This window comes from Stenella coeruleoalba (assembly GCF_951394435.1).
Source record: "Stenella coeruleoalba genome assembly, chromosome: 1".
Taxonomy (NCBI): domain Eukaryota; kingdom Metazoa; phylum Chordata; class Mammalia; order Artiodactyla; family Delphinidae; genus Stenella; species Stenella coeruleoalba.
Genome location: NC_137169.1, coordinates 106,916,362 through 106,934,323, shown reverse-complemented (window position 1 = coordinate 106,934,323; position 17,962 = coordinate 106,916,362). Strand labels below are relative to the sequence as shown.

The 17,962-nt window shown below is 49.2% G+C and overlaps 1 protein-coding gene across 1 annotated transcript; it reads left to right on the top strand.

Annotated features, from left to right (window-relative positions):
- The first annotated feature begins 35 nt into the window (after positions 1–35).
- On the top strand, positions 36–16,790 carry ITGA10 (integrin subunit alpha 10). The gene is made up of 30 exons (XM_079917979.1): positions 36–784; positions 2,318–2,429; positions 2,629–2,738; positions 3,334–3,425; positions 3,652–3,766; positions 4,480–4,607; positions 4,766–4,914; positions 5,565–5,715; positions 5,918–6,083; positions 6,222–6,295; positions 6,526–6,670; positions 6,900–7,048; positions 7,270–7,413; positions 7,550–7,753; positions 8,054–8,184; positions 8,919–9,085; positions 9,182–9,324; positions 9,754–9,867; positions 10,064–10,149; positions 10,304–10,445; positions 10,595–10,687; positions 10,817–10,893; positions 11,053–11,142; positions 11,581–11,665; positions 11,836–11,949; positions 12,210–12,290; positions 12,437–12,550; positions 14,122–14,217; positions 14,494–14,607; positions 14,905–16,790. Exons 1-30 carry the CDS (start codon positions 733–735, stop codon positions 14,968–14,970), a joined length of 3,504 nt encoding a protein of 1,167 aa, XP_079774105.1. The 5' UTR covers positions 36–732; the 3' UTR covers positions 14,971–16,790.
- The last annotated feature ends 1,172 nt before the right edge of the window (positions 16,791–17,962 follow it).

Sequence of the window (17,962 nt, the reverse complement as noted above, 5' to 3'; positions counted from 1 at the left end):
AGGGCATAATACGAAGTGGTAGAGATACAGAAAGCTAAGAGGCTCCATGTTCCCAACTTCAGAAGTTTATAGCTTAGTTGAGGAGATGAGAGTCTAATGTTAAAGTAATAATACTGGTTCCACAAAGCTACCCCATACCAGTTCATGGTTTATAGTTCCTCCAAAAACTATAATGCCATAAGGCAGCATAGGCTAAGAGTCACAAACAGAACTAAGTGGAATGGAGATGGTAAGTCTTGGTTTGTGGGTGGGCTGTGTCTTCACATGTTGGGACTCTGAGTAGGTGGGGAAATGATGTCACTGTTATCAGCTCTTTCATTTTCCATATTCCAGGTTGAGATAAATAAGGTTAGGAGGTAAAAAGAATCTGTCTCCCACTCCTACCTTCTATTCCAAACCTGAGGAAAGCATTATTGCTAGGCAACAACAAAGGGTAGAAAAAAGAGGAAGAGAAAGAAAGGACAGAAAGTCAAGAATTGTGTTCTCTTTGGATACTGAGATGATGCCTCCAGGGGGCAGCACCAAGGCAGAGAAATACACTAAAATCGCTCATTCCTCCTTTCCTTGGTCTGGGGCTCCCCACACTTCCCCACCATTACTCCTCCCATTCCTTCCAACTTTATTTTTAGCTGCCAGTGGGAGGGGGCAGGATAGGAGGGAAAGTACAGAAAACAGAGAAGGAGAGGGACAGAGGCACAGAGGACTTCTCACGCAGACAGAGAACATCCAGACATGGAGTTCCCCCTCATCCCCCACCTGTTCTTGCCCCTGATGTTCCTGACAGGTGAGGGAGGTTAACTTCTTGGTTTCTGGTGGGAACGAAAGATATATGGATTGTTTAGCATTGGGATCTTTATGGTTAAAATTCTTTGGGAGTTAGGTTAAGAGGTTAACTGATTCTATGTTTCGTGTGTGTGTGTGTGTGTGTATGTGTGTGTGTGTGTATGTGTGTGTGTGTGTGTGGTGTGTGCGTACACATGTGCATGGGTTTGCATTCTTTTGCCCACACATATGACTGCCTGGCAAGGGCTGAAGCTGTCCAGTGCCTTGTGTAATATTTGTGTCCAATTAAATAAAACTTTGTCCTAAGCCCTGGAAGAGTGAGGCGACCAAAAAGAAACATGATGTGAACTTCCACATGGCTAGTCTGATTACTATTATCCCCCTCCCTACTTCTCCCTGCCCTTGGTGGTCTCTGGGTTCCTGAGACATAACTGACTAACTGTGTGGTCAGAACTCTGGGTTTATCTAACCAATGTGCTACAGTTCCTGGTCATACAGCCTTGCCAGTTTCCTGGATGCAAAAAGGCTCACATACAAAACACTTTTCTGAAAATGAGCTTGGTTTGAGACAGAGCTATAGCCATTGGTGAAAGTGGTGGTGGGGTGGCCTGAGTGGGGGTTACTTGAAGGAGCAAGTCACAGGGAAAGAACCATGGGAGGGACAAGAGGCCTGGAATTTTTCCTCATCAGTGCCCTGTAATCTTCGTTTCCTAAAATACCAGCTCTGATTTTAAACAGATTGGGGTTGGGAGGGAAGAGTCAGCAAGAACATGATTGAGGGGGTCTTTAGAGTGGGCTGAGAGTTAAGGAAGAAATGCAAGTAGGCAGGGGGCAGTTGGGAGGGGGGATGAATTACAAAGGAAGTGGATCGTGAGAAACTTTGGGAGTGATGGCACCCTTGGAAAGGATGTATGGCAAACCATGGATGTAGGCGAGTGGCTCCACCCAGTTAATTACCACTGAGGTTTCCAGGGCTGGAATCAGCCAGAGACCTAGACATTGGAGAAGGAGAGTGAGAGTGTAACAATGATACTGGGAGTCAAGAAGAGACAGGGAGAGAAGAAGAGACCCAGACATGCAGTGTTCACTAACCTCCTCTTGTTTTCCCTATGGTCCTGGGTTTGGGGAGAATTTGTAAGGAATAGTTGTTCTGGGGCTGCAGAAAGGCCTTCTCCCTCTTTTGACCCTCACAGCTTGGAGAGGAGGATGTGTAGGAGGAATGATGTAGAAAAGGGGAACTTGACCCTTCCAGACATGTCTGTAAATGAAATTTGGGGGATAGGAATGGAAATACATCTGTGCAACAGCATGGCAGAGGGCCACAGTTTAGACATCTGGACCCAAACACAGGAAGAAAATCATCCTTGCTTGGAGTATATGACATTCACAGAGTCCAGGGCAGCTTATGAGTAAAAAGAAGGGAGATAGGCTGAGATCAAAAAGTTCCCTCCACGGTTTCTCTCTGGTTGTACCTCTGGGCATTCATTAGGTTCTCTGGCTGATTCCTGCTAACCTTATGATCCTGGCCCCCCAGGTCTCTGCTCCCCCTTTAACCTGGACGTGCATCACCCACGCCTATTTCCAGGGCCACCGGAGGCTGAATTTGGATACAGTGTCTTACAACATGTTGGGGGTGGACGCCGATGGTGAGGAGGAAACCAGGGGGCCGTGGGATTGGGACTGTGATAGAGCTGTTAAGGGGGAGGCAAGGTAGATGGAAATATAAACTAATCTGGTTCTTTGGAAATGGCTGGGGCTCTAGACTTGCCGTCACCGTGCCCTTTCCCTCTGGCCTATCTCAAGTGTCATATTTACGCTATGCTTGTATTCATTTCCTCCTCCCAGGATGTTGGTGGGTGCGCCCTGGGATGGGCCTTCAGGCGACCGAAGGGGGGATGTTTATCGCTGCCCTGTAGGGGGCTCCCACAATGCCCCATGTGCCAAGGGCCACTTGGGTAAGAAGACTCCTCACTCTTCCACTCCTAACCCCTAACCTTGATACACTAGTAGCTTTGACCCCTTACACCTCACTTTTTTTTTGTTTTTAAGTTTTTTGGAGCATAGTTGATTTACAATGTTGTGTTAGTTTCAGGTGTACAGCAAAGTGATTCAGTTATACATATACATATATTCATTCTTTTTCAGATTCTTTTCCCATATAGGTTATTATAGAATACTGAGTAGAGTTCCCTGTGCTATACAGTAGGTCCTTGTTGATTATCTATTTTATATATAGTAGTGTGTGTATGTTAATCCCAGGCTCCTAATTTATCCCTCCCCCCTCCATGTTTCCCCTTTGGTAGCCATAAGTTTGTTTTCAAAATCTGTGAGTCTGTTTCTGTTTTGTAAATAAGTTCATAGATAACATTAAAAAAAATTAGACTGCACATATGAGTGATATCACACCTTACTTCTTTACCTCCATATCCCACGTACTCCTTTTCCTGACTTGATCCGGACCTCTTCTCATCCTCTTCCAAAATCATCCTGAACTCAGTCACCCCATCTGTGACCCCATGATCTCATGCTCTTCCACTCCACTCCAACCAGGTGACTATCCACTGGGAAATTCATCTCATCCTGCTGTGAATATGCACCTGGGGATGTCTCTACTGGAGACAGTTGGTGATGGGGGATTCATGGTAAGCTAAGGAAAGGGTGGTGGCGGGGTCTCTGACGGTTTGTGGTAGAGAAAAGGGTGGTATGATAAGGGAAACTGGTCTATGTGGAGGGGTCAAGGAGTTAAAAACCCTAGAAAGCAAGGAGGGGGGTCTTGGGGAGTGGTCTCAATGCCTCTTTTGACAAAGAGCATGTTCTGAGGGTGCCCTCCCAAGCCTGGGAGTAACTGTTTCCTCTACCCATCCCCAGGCTTGTGCCCCTCTCTGGTCTCGTGCTTGTGGCTCATCTGTCTTCAGTTCTGGGATATGTGCCCGTGTAGATGCTTCGTTCCGGCCCCAGGGAAGCCTGGCACCCACTGTACAACGTGAGCCAGGAGAAGGGCCTGACGACTCAGTCCCTAGAACGGGGTGCAGGGTGGGAAAAAGATGGGGCCACAGGGTATGATGCTTGACAGGGGAACTGCATGGCTTATCCTCACTGCTACCTAACATGTCCACAAAAGCTCCATGTTTCCTAACAGATGAGAATTCAGACTCTTTACCAGGTCGTCAAGACTCCATGAACTGATTTAATCAACTTCAAAAACTCAGCTCTCACTATATCCCTTCATACCCTGCACCTTGGCTATAGCCTTCACCTCACCATTCTCCTATGTGTCATCTATTTTTATACCTCCATCTCTTTTTGTTTAAAGTGTTCTCCACCCAAATACCTTCCTGTTTTGTCTCCTCTCCTCAAACATCTCCAGTCTTCAGTATCTTCTCAGTCACTGCCTCCTTTGATTCTCCACCATCAGGACTGACCCTCCTTTTTTCTCTCACATCATAGAGTGGTGCTATGTTTCTACTAGCGCTTGATTCCTTCTTCTTTGTTTTTTTAGTCAATTGTATATATGCCCATCTTCTCTTTTATTCATTTTTATATTTACCCAGGACCTGGCACACTATCTTCCTTATATGTAAAAGTGCCTAATAAATGTTTGAATTAAATGTGCCCTCCTGTGACCTCTTCCCTTGTTGTCCCCATGCCCAATGTCCTTTACCCCTCTCTTCCCCATCACCATACCCCTCCTCCTAGGCTGTCCCACATACATGGATGTCGTCATTGTGTTGGACGGCTCCAACAGCATCTACCCCTGGTCTGAAGTTCAGACCTTCCTGCGAAGACTAGTAGGGAGATTATTTATTGACCCGGAGCAGATACAGGTAAGAGAAGGCGACATGGATGGGCTTGGAGGGGGAGAGACAGGGAGAGAGGAGATAAATGTAGGTAGCATCTTCAGTAGTATCCAGGTGCTCGTCTCCCCTCCCTCGCATACCTTCTCCAGCCCCACACTCCATTAGAGTGCACACTTTATTCTCAGGTGGGACTGGTACAGTATGGGGAGAGCTCTGTACATGAGTGGTCCCTGGGAGATTTCCGAACCAAAGAAGAAGTGGTGAGAGCAGCAAGGAACCTGAGCCGGCGGGAGGGACGAGAAACAAAGACTGCTCAAGCAATAATGATGGCCTGGTGAGGCACTGGGAAGGGGGGTGTGGGAAGCCAGAAGGGTTAGGGGAGGCTTTGGAGTGCAGTGTGTACGTGTACATCCCAAGATGTCTTGCCAGCTTATTTTTTTTTGCACACTAATGTCGGTGGGGGAAGGCTAAATTGGCTGTCGTCGCACTCATTGCATTTCTACAAATTGTCTGTGTCTCTCCATGTTTCTGCTTTATTTATCTCTGCAGACAGAATTCTCTCTGTCTATATACCTCCACTCCCACTTTGCTCTTGGCCCTCGGGTTTTCCACCACTCATGTCCTAGCCCATTTTCCAAACGTGACAAAACTCATCTCTGGGAAGACTCCTCTGACCTGACCATTCTCCTTTATTCTACGTTCCCTTAATATTTGTCCTCCTAAATACAACATTTGCTGAATGAATCTATGAGTGAATGGATTTTATACTTACTTGCATTGATGATATGCTGCTCTATATGTTCTATGACATTCAGACATTTGAGCTCTTACTGTATGCCAGTCTCTACGCTAGACAGTTGGGGAGATGGGCTAAAAGGCAAGAGGCCTGGCCTCAGTGAACTGCCGACAGTGTTAAGTACTGTGTGTATGTGTATCTATCTGCACACATCTGATCACACCTCACTCCTTTCTCTCTCTTCTCAGCACAGAAGGATTCAGTCAGTCCCATGGGGGCCGACCAGAGGCTGCCAGGCTACTGGTGGTTGTCACTGATGGAGAGTCACATGATGGAGAGGAACTTCCTGCAGCACTAAAGGCCTGCGAAGCTGGCAGAGTGACACGCTATGGGATTGCAGTGAGAACAGCTCTGGATCTGGAAGGATAGAAGGGATTGGGGAGGGTGACACTGAGGACTGGGAACTTAAGAAAACAGACGTGGACCCCTTCCCAGACATCAGCCGTATTCCCTTTCTTCTCTTTAGTTGGCTGTGTCCTGTACAGCTCTACCGTCTCACAGCACACAGCTAGCAGACCCCACCTTTATCTCCTGACCCCAGGTCCTTGGTCACTACCTCCGGCGGCAGCGAGACCCCAGCGCTTTCCTGCGGGAAATCAGAGCTATTGCCAGTGATCCAGACGAGAGATTCTTCTTCAATGTCACAGATGAAGCAGCACTGACTGACATTGTGGATGCATTAGGGGACCGGATTTTTGGCCTTGAGGGTAATGATTACCCTGGAGAAACAGAGGACAGGGTAGGGGGAGTTCTGGGGTATAGGTGGGCTTCTGGAATAAGTTCAGAAGGTCAAAGGGGAAACTGTCTTCCCTTATATTGCCTCATGATGTTTTCTCACACTCAAGGGTCCCACGGAGAAAATGAAAGCTCCTTTGGGCTGGAAATGTCTCAGATTGGTTTCTCTACTCATCGGCTAAAGGTTGGACAGACTCTGACCCCTCTCAACATCTGACTCCTTCCAACCTCTAACTCAGACAGCTTCAACCCCAGGGTCTTCCGGATTCCTCCTTTAACCAATGTCCATGCTGACCTTCCCATACCCCACCAACTGACCCCAGCATGCCCTCAGTGACTCTCTCACTCCTGGAGAGCTTTTTCTTCTTATTCCCCACTGTCTTTTCAGCGACCCCATCTGGTTCTGCCCTACAGGATGGGATTCTCTTCGGGATGGTAGGGGCTTATGACTGGGGGGGCTCAGTGTTATGGCTTGAAGAAGGTCGCCGCCTCTTCCCGCCACGGACGGCCCTGGAAGATGAGTTCCCCCCTGCATTGCAGAACCATGCAGCCTACCTGGGTGAGTAGCAGAGAGCTGCAAAGGATTAGATGGTGGAGGGGGAAAAAAAAAAATGCTTCCTCAGTGGGGGGTGGGATGGAGGGTATAAGGTACTCACTCTTAACTCATGCAGTTTCTCACTGATCTCCTGCTACCTTCCTTTGGGACCCCCTTCTGTGCCTTTAGGGAAACCTCCTACTCTGACCCCATCTTCTTTCCCTTTCACCTCCGATTCCTTGTCCACTTCTAGGTTACTCAGTTTCCTCCATGCTTTTGCGGGGTGGACGCCGCCTCTTTCTCTCAGGAGCTCCTCGGTTTAGACATCGAGGAAAGGTCATCGCCTTCCAGCTTAAGAAAGATGGGGCTGTGAGGGTCGCCCAGAGCCTCCAGGGGGAGCAGGTAGGGCATCCAAGGGAGGGTGAGACCCTTGGCTCCTGAGGGACCTTCAGGCTGTGGGGGAAGAGAGTGAAGGGACAAGAGAGGGGCCTTAAAAGTCTGTGTTGAATTCTGGTTGGCAGAGTCTGTCAGGGATGTGAGGACCAGATTGGCAGGTGCTCCCCACTTGTCCATAATCTTGCCTTCCCTTTCCTCTGGGGTCACCACTACCCACCGCTCTCCAGATTGGCTCGTACTTTGGCAGTGAGCTCTGCCCATTGGATACGGATGGGGATGGAACAACTGACGTCTTGCTTGTGGCTGCCCCCATGTTCCTGGGGCCCCAGAACAAGGAGACAGGACGTGTTTATGTGTATCTGGTGGGCCAGGTGAGACTTGCTGGGGTACCCTAGAACTTGTCTGTGGGGGGCAAAGGGAGTGAGGGAAGGCACACACATTTGAGGGCTGGCTGAGAGGTTGGGACTGTCAAATCAGCATCTTCTGCCTTCTCCTCACCTCCACCAGCAGTCCTTGCTGACACTCCAGGGAACACTTCAGCCAGAACCCCCACAGGATGCTCGGTTTGGCTTTGCCATGGCTGCCCTTCCTGATCTGAACCAAGATGGTTTTGCTGATGTGGCTATGGGAGCGCCCCTGGAGGATGGGCACCGTGGAGCACTGTACCTCTATCACGGGACCCAGAGTGGAGTCAAGCCCTGTCCTGCCCAGGTCAGGAGTGCCCCGACGAGGCAGGGGCATGGTGGGAGGAAAGGGAAAGGAGGTGCACCCTTTGGTTATCATTGCTCCCCTGGGCTTGAGACCCAAACTGAACAAGTGCCTTTTTTATCAGTAGTCAAAAAGGTGAGGCGGTGGGGTAGGAAACATGTTGCTGTACTAGAGACTCCTGAACACAGGCAAGTTCCTCTCATTCCTCCTCATGCCTGAGGGGAGAATTAGAAAAAGCCAGGTGGGAGGCCTGGGCAACCAGTTGTGTGAGTCTCTGCTCAGTGTCTCCTCTCTCCCTCTCAGCGGATTGCTGCTGTCTCCATGCCACAGGCCCTCAGCTACTTTGGCCGAAGTGTGGATGGCCGGTTAGATCTGGATGGAGATGACCTGGTAGATGTTGCTGTGGGTGCCCAAGGGGCAGCCATCCTGCTCAGGTGAGTGGCCCCAGCTCAGGTAGCAGTAGACAGCATGGCATAGCTGTTAAAAGCAAGGGCTTTGGAATCACAAAGCTGCATTTGGCTTTCTTGATCAACTTACTCTGTGCCTCTGTTTCCTAGTTTATAAAATGGGAATAATAATCGTACCTGCCTTAGAGGTTTGTTGTGAGGATTAAACGCTATAATCTGTGAAAAGATCTAAACACAGTGCCTAGCACACGGCAAGTGCTGATTAAATGTTAGCTATTGGGACTTGCCTGGTGGTGCAGGGTTAAGAATCTGCCTGCCAATGCAGGGGACAAGGGTTCGATCCCTGGTACAGGAGGATCCCACATGCTGCGGAGCAACTAAGCCCATGCACCACAACTACTGAGCCCGCGTACCACAACTACTGAAACCCACACACCTAGAACCCGTGCTCCGCAATGGGAGAGGCCACCGCAATGAGAAGCCCATGCACCAAGGCCAAGAGTAGTCCCTGCTCGCCGCAGCTAGAGAGAAAGGCCACACGCAGCAGTGAAGACCCAGGCAGCCAAAAATAAAAATAAATTAATTTTTTAAAAAATGTTAACTATTATCTTACTTCTGTCAGAAGGTTCAGGGGAGGCGGACACATGTGTCCCCTAGCTCCTTATTCTTTCCTTTGACCTCAGGGAGGCAAACACTGGGGACTGCCTTTCTCAAAGGGCTTTCTTCCCTCTGCTAGACTTTCTTTCCCACCCTGTTCCCAGCTCCCGGCCCATTGTCCACCTGGCCCCTTCACTGGATGTGACCCCGCCAGCCATCAGTGTGGTTCAGAGGGACTGCAAGCGACGCAGCCAGGAGGCAGCCTGCCTATCCGCAGCCCTTTGCTTCCAAGTGACCTCCCGCACTCCCGGTCGCTGGGATCGCCAATTCTGTGAGTGACTAGAGTGCATGCTAGGCAGCTCTCAACCCCTTGCCTGCCATGATCTTGGGACTCCTCTCCACCTGCACTCTTGCCTGCCCCATTCAGATGTGCGGTTCACAGCATCGCTGGATGAGTGGACAGCTGGAGCCCGTGCAGCGTTTGACGGCTCTGGCCAGAGGCTGTCCCCTCGGCGGCTCCGGCTCAGTGTGGGGACTATCACTTGTGAGCCGCTGCACTTCCATGTGCTGGTGAGGAGGGGGCAGGAACTGCTTTGCATCAGGGCCTGGGAGTGAGAAGAAGGCTGGATCAGAGGGAGGACTTTCTGCTGGATCGGCAAGAAAGCCAGAGTCAGCAAAGTGAGAAAGATCAGACTGTGGAGTCAGGCTGATCTGGGTTTGAATCCTGCTCTGCCGTTTACCACCTGTGAATTCTGGCAACTCATATAACCTGCAAACCTTAGTTTCCTTGCCTGAAAAGGGGGGATAATAATAACAACTACAAAATAAGAGTTAGCTGTCTTAGAATTAAATGTAATAGTATTGATAAAACCTTAGGACAGTGCCCGGCACACAGAAAGTGCTCCGTAAATATCGCCATAATTATCACATTCTGCTAGGATTCCTGGGTCGTATCCCTAATCCTGGCTCCCCATGATCCTTGACTCTGGTTTCTCTTAGGATACATCAGATTACCTCCGGCCAGTGGCCTTGACTGTGACCTTTGCTTTGGACAACACCACAAAACCAGGGCCTGTGCTGGATGAGGGCTCACCTACCTCCCTACGAAAGCTGGTCAGAAGTGCCAAGCCCTGCCCTGCCCTGGGTGCCAACACTGCCCTTCTCAGTGAATTCAAGAGAAAGGGGAGGGAGGAGACATGAGATCACAGTGAAATCTAACTTGGGCACCCACTCTTTTCACTTTTCCCTCAATCCCATTCCTTTCTCCCACGCCTTCCTCTCAGCCCTCAGCCCCTTCTCTCTCCTCTAGGTCCCCTTCTCGAAGGACTGTGGCCCTGACAATGAATGTGTCACAGATCTGGTACTTCGAGCTAATATGAACATCAGAGGCTCCAGGTGGGATGGACATGAACTGGCCAAATGGGGGTGACCCGAGACAGATCAGAAGGGACTTGAAGGGAGATGGAGGGTTGTTTCTTGCCCAGGAAGACAGAAGCGAGGCTTCTGGCGCTCCTTCAACTCTGGTCTCTCTTTTATCCACGACTCCTAGGAAGGACCCATTCGTGGTTCGAGGTGGTCGGCGGAAAGTGCTGGTGTCAGCAACTCTGAAGAACAGGAAGGAAAATGCCTACAACACTAGCCTGAGTCTCAGCTTCTCCAGAAACCTTCACCTATCCAGTTTTACTCCTCAGGTGCCCTTGGGGGAGGGAATTTGGGAGGAGGACAATTGGGGTATTGTCTGTGAGGGGCTCTAGGGAAAGGCTTGCAGTGTTTAGAGGCTGCAGGCAGGAGGGCAGTTGCAGCCCCACCTTAGCCTCCACCCCGCTTCCTCTGCTCTCAGGGGGACGGCCCAGTGAAGGTGGAGTGTGCAGCCCCTTCCCCTCATGCCCGCCTCTGCAGCGTGGGGCATCCTGTCTTCCAGGCTGGAGCCAAGGTGAGTTGGGGCCCAGGATCAGGGGCTGGAATCTGCAGGGCCTGGGAGTTTAGGAAAGGAGGCACACAAGGGCTCCTGTTCCTCTGTATTGTCCCATGAGGAGAAATCTACCGTGTCCCTCTCTCCCAGGTGACCTTTCTGCTAGAGTTTGAGTTTAGCTGCTCCTTCCTCCTGAGCCAGGTCCTTGTGAGGCTGACTGCCACCAGGTGAGAACGATGGGCATTTCCTCCCAGGCCTCTCCTGTTGGGTCTTGGTGGTGGTGGTGTGCGGGTGGGAGCAGGGGTGGAAACAGCGTGACTCCTTTACTCTAGAGAGGGGTGTCTGAGACAGGGCTGGGATGCGAGCCTCTCCCCCTGACCCTACAGCAATAGCCTGGAGAGAAATGGCACGCTTCATGATAACACAGCCCAGACCTCAGCCTACATCCAGTATGAGCCTCACCTCCTATTCTCTAGGTATGGCTCAGCTCCCCACTGAGACCCCATTCTGACCCCAGACTCATACTCTTTATGTTTCCCCCCTCTCCCTCCATGTGCTTCAGTGTTCCCAAACACCAAACCCTTAGGGCTGCTCTATCTTTTTGCCCTCAGTCCCACTCATGCTGAAGCTTCTCTTAAGCATCTTTCTTTCTTAGGTGTAGTACTTATGCATCCTAGTTGTAGGGCTTTGCTGGGCCCTGGGGGTTGGAGCTGGTGTGATGGGATATGGGGTGTGGCCATAAAGTTTGTACCAAGTCTATGTCATGTCTCATTTCTGTCTTCTCTATGTACCCCTATCTCTTTATCCATGTGCTGGCCCTACCTTCCCTGAATCCATGTCTGTGTGCTGATCATGTGCCCCTGTGTCTGTGTCATGGCTGTGACCATGTGCTTCCTGACTTGGTGTCCACGCAGTGAGTCCACTCTGCACCGCTATGAGGTTCACCCATATGGGACCCTCCCAGTGGGCCCCGGCCCTGAATTCAAAACCACTCTTAGGGTGAGAAGCTGGAGGGACCTGGGCATAAGCAGAGGGAGGGGGAGGAGTTCCTGGGCAAAGTATGGGAGGAGTCTCTCTTAGATTTCAGTGGTATTGAGGGTAAAGGGGAACGGATGAGGAAGAGTCTTTCTCTGCCTCTCACCTCTTCCCATTTCCAATCCTTCTCTTAGGTTCAGAACCTTGGCTGCTATGTGGTCAGTGGCCTCATCGTCTCAGCCCTCCTTCCAGCCGTGGCCCATGGGGGCCATTACTTCCTGTCACTGTCTCAAGTCATCACTAACAATGTGAGTCTGGGCTAGGGGCGTGTGGAACCCTGCCCTCTTGATTTGGTGGACTCACCCAGCTCCCAGCGTCCTGGGTCACTGCTCTTAGGGCTCCTCCCTCCCTGGGGGCGCCTTTCTTTCACATACGTCGCTTCGTTGAGAAGAAAGAAAGGGATCACCCAGGGAAGAACTACAAGAGTGTGGGTGGTGTGCTCCTGCTCAGCCTGGAGTGGCCGGCCTCTCACCATCAAGAGGGTCCCTCAAGTTGGATCTTCCTCTAGGCAAGCTGCACAGTGCAGAACCTGACTGAGCCCCCAGAGCCCCCTGTGCATCCAGAGGAGCTCCAGCACACAAGCTGGCTGGTATGAGTCACAAGAGGGCAAAGGAGGTGTACGGAGTGGGAATGCAGGGGGGAGCAGTAGAGTTTGGAGCCTTGGGCTGGAGAGTAGAGTGGGGAGTGAGGGATATTTCCACCCCAGTGTCCTGATGTGTCTCTCTCTTCTGGTAGAATGGGAACAATTCCCGGTGTCAGGTCATGAGGTGCCACCTTGGGCGACTGGCAAAGGGGACTGAGGTCTCTGTTGGACTACTGAGGCTGGTTCACAATGAATTTTTCCGAAGGGTAAACTTTTCCTTTTCCACTGCTTTCCCCTGCTGCTCCTATCTGGGACTTTAGCATAGCCTTTTCCGGTAGACAGACTCGTGTTCAAGTTCGAGCTTTGCCTCCTACTCACAAAGTTATTTAATTTTTCTAAGTTTCTTTCTCCTCATCTCTAAAATGAGGACGAAAAGACCTACTTCATAGGGTTGTTGTAAAGACTAAGTGAAAAATGAGATGAACTCACTAGAAGCTAGTTACTATTCTTGTATTTTCCTCCATTTTATCATATCTTATTGTTATATCAATAATCAACCAACATTATGCGGGCCTCTCACTGTCGTGGCCTCTCCCGTTGCGGAGCACAGGCTCCGGACGCGCAGGCTCCGGACGCGCAGGCTCAGCGGCCATGGCTCACGGGCCCAGCCGCTCCGCGGCATGTGGGATCTTCCCGGACTGGGGCACGAACCCGTGTCCCCTGCATCGGCAGGTGGACTCTCAACCACTGCGCCACCAGGGAAGCCCCAACCAACATTTATAGGATACCTAAATTCAATCAACCCATCAAATGCCTGCTATATAAAAAGCCCTCTATTAGGTAGACACTGAGGAGAATATCCCCAACATTTAGCACCATGCCTAACTCATTGTAGTGATTTAATACATTTTTATTAAATGAATGAGTAAATAGTTGATATTACATGCAGGGTTAAGCATGGAGGGTAGTGGGAAGTGATATTGTATAGTGAAAGAGATCTAGATTATCAAAGATCTTTAAAGCCAGGAAGATGAAATAGAACCTAATATGATAGGCAGTCAGGAGTCATGTGAGTTCCTGAGCAGGGAAATGACCTCTTAATTATAACAGCTGTTTAGTACTAGGGGTTTATATTGTGCTTTCCCGTGTTCTGTATACTTTGAATTACACAAGATCCCTGGGATGTAGGCATCTTTCAGGGAAGTTAAGTCTGACAGGCCATCCTTCCCTAAGTCTGGTTCTCTCTTTATCTCTCTTTGGTATCCTTTTTTCATTCATTTATTTATTCTTTTAACAAAGATTTATTGAGAAACTAGGGACACATAAATTACTAACACACAACCCTTGACCTCAAGGATCTTATAGTTCAGAGGTGAAAGACAGAGAAGTAAACAGAATATTATAACCTGATCCAGGGTAATGGGGGTTAGGAGGGAACACTTTCCTACTTCCCAGAGGGGATGACATCTAAAGGAAGGGTAGGAGTTAGCCAAAGAAAGAGGAGTTGAATGCATTTCAGGTAGAGCAAACAGAGTATATGAAGGGCCATAGGCTTTCCATCTGTTACCCTTCTTTTCTTTCCCCATCAGTCTCCAACCTTTTCCTCTGGTTTTGAACATCCTGGAAGTTGTGCCCCTCAGCCTCATCTTTGCCATTAGGGTTCTGAGAGCCTTATCACCTGATGATGGCTCACTTTATTTTTTTTTTATTTTTTTTGAATTTTATTTATTTTTTTATACTGCAGATTCTTATTAGTTATCCTTTTTATACATATATTAATCAATCCCAATCTCCCAGTTCAGATGATGGCTCACTTTAAATGTCTTTCCATTCGCAGGCCAAATTCAAGTCTCTGACAGTGGTCAGCACCTTCGAGCTGGGAACTGAGGAGGGCAGTGTCCTACAGCTGACTGAAGCCTCCCGTTGGAGTGAGGTGGGGCTGGAGACTGAGTCTGAGAACTGTGGAACTAGTAAGGGTGGCAGTGGCCTAAGGGCACCTGTGAGATTTTTCAGAACAGAGGTGTCTTCATTAGGCAGCAGTCAGGGAGTCAGAAGTGATAAATCAGAATGGTGGGGTCCCACTGCCTCCATTCCTACCTCAGTCTCTTTCCTTTTAGTCCTCTATTTTGCGGCTGGCTTTGCTACAATGTTGGGTGAGGCTAGCTGGGCAAAACGGTGCAAACAAAAAACAACTCTCCTTCCTATGCAGAGCCTCCTGGAGGTAATTCAGTCCCGCCCTGTCCTCATCTCCCTGTGGATCCTCATTGGCAGTGTCCTGGGAGGGCTGCTTCTGCTTGCTCTCCTTGTCTTCTGCCTTTGGAAGGTAAGCACTGCTGTCGTGGGGAGTACGGGGCATGGTGCTCGTGAATTAAGGAATCCTTGATTATAGCCGGGAGAACCGGATTTGTGCTGGGCAGCTAAGCAGGCTGTGGGTGTCATGCCCAGATCTCCTTCACTGTCCTCCACAAATGTTGGTTGAATTAAACTAAGCCAAATAAAATAAATTTGAATCTCAGTTTTGGAAGCAGAACAAAATTGAAGACTTCAGATACATCTGAGGGCTGTTGGCCGGGTCCCCAGGCAGGGCATTTGGTGAAGACTCTTATCTCTTTCCCTACAGCTTGGCTTCTTTGCCCGTAAGAAAATCCCTGAGGAAGAAAAAAGAGAAGAGAAATTGGAGCAATGAATGTAGAATAAAGCCCTAGAAAGTCCTCCCTGGCAGCTTCTCCAAAAGACTTGCATAACAGCAGAGGTTTGGGGGCTCAGATGGGACAGGAAGAAGCCTCTGGACTATCTCCCCAGACCTGCAGCCTGACTTGACCTTTGAGTCATGAGGATGCTGCTGGCAAGGGATGAGGCCTTACCTCAGACGAGAAGGGCTGGCACTAAACACTCCCACCCTGCGCTTCCCTCCTTACCATCCTGGTTCCAGAGCCAACACTGGGACCTTAGTGTAGGGTTCTTTTTTCCCCATCCCCAGGAATTAAGAATTTTTTGCCTAGGTCCCTGACTTCTTTCAGTTTCCCTCTACATCCTCCCTCACAATTTGGAAAGGACGAGGGTTATCTTCCTCCATTTCCCACCTCTCACCTTCCTGCCTTCTCCCCACTCCACAGGAGAGAGCTGACGTTGGCTTGAACGAAGTAAAGTCAACATCTGCTGCTTTCCTGTGGAGTCTGGTGATTCAGAGGGCCGGATGGGGAGAGTCAACAGGAAAAAAGGAGGGAGGAGAAAAAGCCACAAGAGACATTCTGTACAATTCCAAGGAACAGAGAAGCCTTTAGACAGGCAACTGCCATCCCCCTGAAACCTGAGACTTTCGTGGTGCACTCGCCCGCCCTCAGGTGCTGGTGAAAGGGAGCTGCCCCAGGCCTTCTGGGCAAGGGTTTCCCAACTCTCCAGCCTTCCCTGGGAGCAAAGCCAGAGCTGGGTGCCCGATTCTCTGGAGCCAGGGGCCCCCACGTGGCTAGAGCTGGAATAACAGAGAAGACTGGATACCCTAGGCAGTCTTCTCCTCTCTCAGGCCTCGCACACTCATGAGCCCTCCTTGGAGCCTCCTTATAGAAACTAGAGAGAAGGGAGTTGATGGTGGGAAACGCTTTCACCTTACTAGATTTGGGAAGCAGCAGCCCCATGGGGTCTGAATTAAGGAAGAAGCTGAAGTAGGTTGCAAGAGGTCTCTGGGAAGCAAGCCCTTACTTACTTGGCACTGTTTATATAGCACAAATATCTCCTAGGAAATGTTTCTGGGGCATCTCCAGTCATACCTTGTAGGGCTTCTCTGGTACAATCAGTTGGACAGCCCTTGCTTGACGTTTACTGGAAATTCTCAAGTTAGTTTCTATCTCTGGACCACCCCACCACCTGACTCCCATTTTTTGGTCATGGCCAGTAAAGAGAAGTGGATTCTCATTGACAACTGGGTAACATACAGTTCTCTGTAATCAAGACTTTGGACACCAAAGTTAGTTACTGGTCTCCAGAGGGCAGCTCTGACAGCCATTTGAAGAATCAGCACCCATTCAGAGCTGAGAAGAGAGGGGACCCGATTGGGCAGTTGACTAGCCGCCCCAGACTCTGTCCTCCAGGGCTGTTCTTGAGATCTGGTCACAGTGTTTATTTTGGCATGTCTCTGGCCTTTTGCAGACAGCATTGTCTCTGTTTCCTAGCAGGGTAGACAGTGTATCAGATGGTCAGAACAAATAAAGTTCAGTGTCAAATGACTTCTGGCTCTCTTTGAGTTCCCTGGGATATAGAGTGCTCACAAAGGGTGAGAGGTGGAGTCTCAGTTTACCTTGAGACCTTATACAATTGAGTCCCTGGAAGGCAAGGTTATGAAGTATTGAAATGTTTTCTGTGACTCTCCCACTGGAGATGTGCTCTAGCCTCCTGCAATCCTCACCTACTTCAATGAGCGTAGAGTGTAAAATGTGTAGGTTTGGTGAACACATAGGCCTATACTGAAATCCCAGGCCTGCCATTTATGAGCTAAGTGGCTTTGGGCAAGTCATAACTACCCTGAGGCTCAGATAAAAAGCTGTGTAGAGCAGTGGTTAAGAATGAAGACAGACTTGGGTTTAAATCTAAGCTCTACCACTTAAATCCTGCTTGACCTTGAACAGATTTAACTTCTCAATGTCTTGACTTTCTTGACTTTAAACTTATTAGGATTGTGAGGACTAAATGAGATGATTCAAGTAAAGTGAACATATAGTAAGTACTTAATAAATGGTAACTATTGTTATAGTTACCTGGCCTATTAGGCTGGGACAGCCATTCTGTGCCAAGCTGGTGAGTTATTTTGTGGCAGGAGGATCCATGGTGGCCCTTAGTACAATTCATATAGGCTATAGTTTGATCAACATTTATGCAGCACACTTGTTTCTGGGGCAAGGACTGAGGCCATGGTTATGTTGACAGATTTCCCCTCTTTATCCCCAGTCAGCCTGCAAAGGGAGATGGGTATCCTTGAGGACTGGTTCATCTAATTCTCTCTCCACATGATTAAAAAAGCACTCTTAATATTTTTCTCCACCTAGAGATCCCTCTCTTCTGTCTTCCTCAGCGCCAGAATGGGACTTTCTCTAACCCCAACCTGTTCTTCAAAAAGCCTGTTACCTCTTTCTTCCTTTGAAGCAGAGCCAGTTTGAGAAGCAACTGTAGAAACACCAGGCTCTCCTCAGACACACAGGTGTTGCTTTCTTCTCATCATTGCTCCTTTGTTCCTTTATTCATTCTTTTGTTCATTCACTCATCAGACATTAAGCACCTAATATGTGCTAGGCAATTTGAATAATATAAAATGCAACTCCTACCATCAAAGAGCCCAGTCTAGTAGGGGAAACAAACATGTAAACATATAATGGAAAATACAGAGAGCTGGTTGCTAGACGACATATCAGTATTAGAAATGTGTCGCACACAAGAGGCACACTTTTTTAGGTGAGGTTGGAGGGACTTTAAAAGTTTACAGAAAAAAAAAAAAGTCTTGAGGGGCCACCAAGTGTGAGAGGAGGCATTCCAGGGAGGATTAATCACCAGTTGGGAAGGGAACTGTAGTAGATTGGAGCAGCCTGAGCATTAGACTGTTTGTGAAAGTAGTGAGAGATGAGACTTGAACAGGCAGAGTGCAGCTCCTGATGAGCCTAGTAAACTACGTTAAGAACTCTGACCTTTAT

Bases quoted from the DNA above. Each gene is read 5' to 3' on its own strand.
- ITGA10 (XM_079917979.1), top strand. From the start codon at position 733: ATGGAGTTCCCCCTCATCCCCCACCTGTTCTTGCCCCTGATGTTCCTG. The intron at 3,426-3,651 runs GTAAGCTAAGGA...ACCCATCCCCAG, and splicing joins TTGGTGATGGGGGATTCATG to GCTTGTGCCCCTCTCTGGTC. The intron at 6,296-6,525 runs GTTGGACAGACT...TCTGCCCTACAG, and splicing joins TCTCTACTCATCGGCTAAAG to GATGGGATTCTCTTCGGGAT.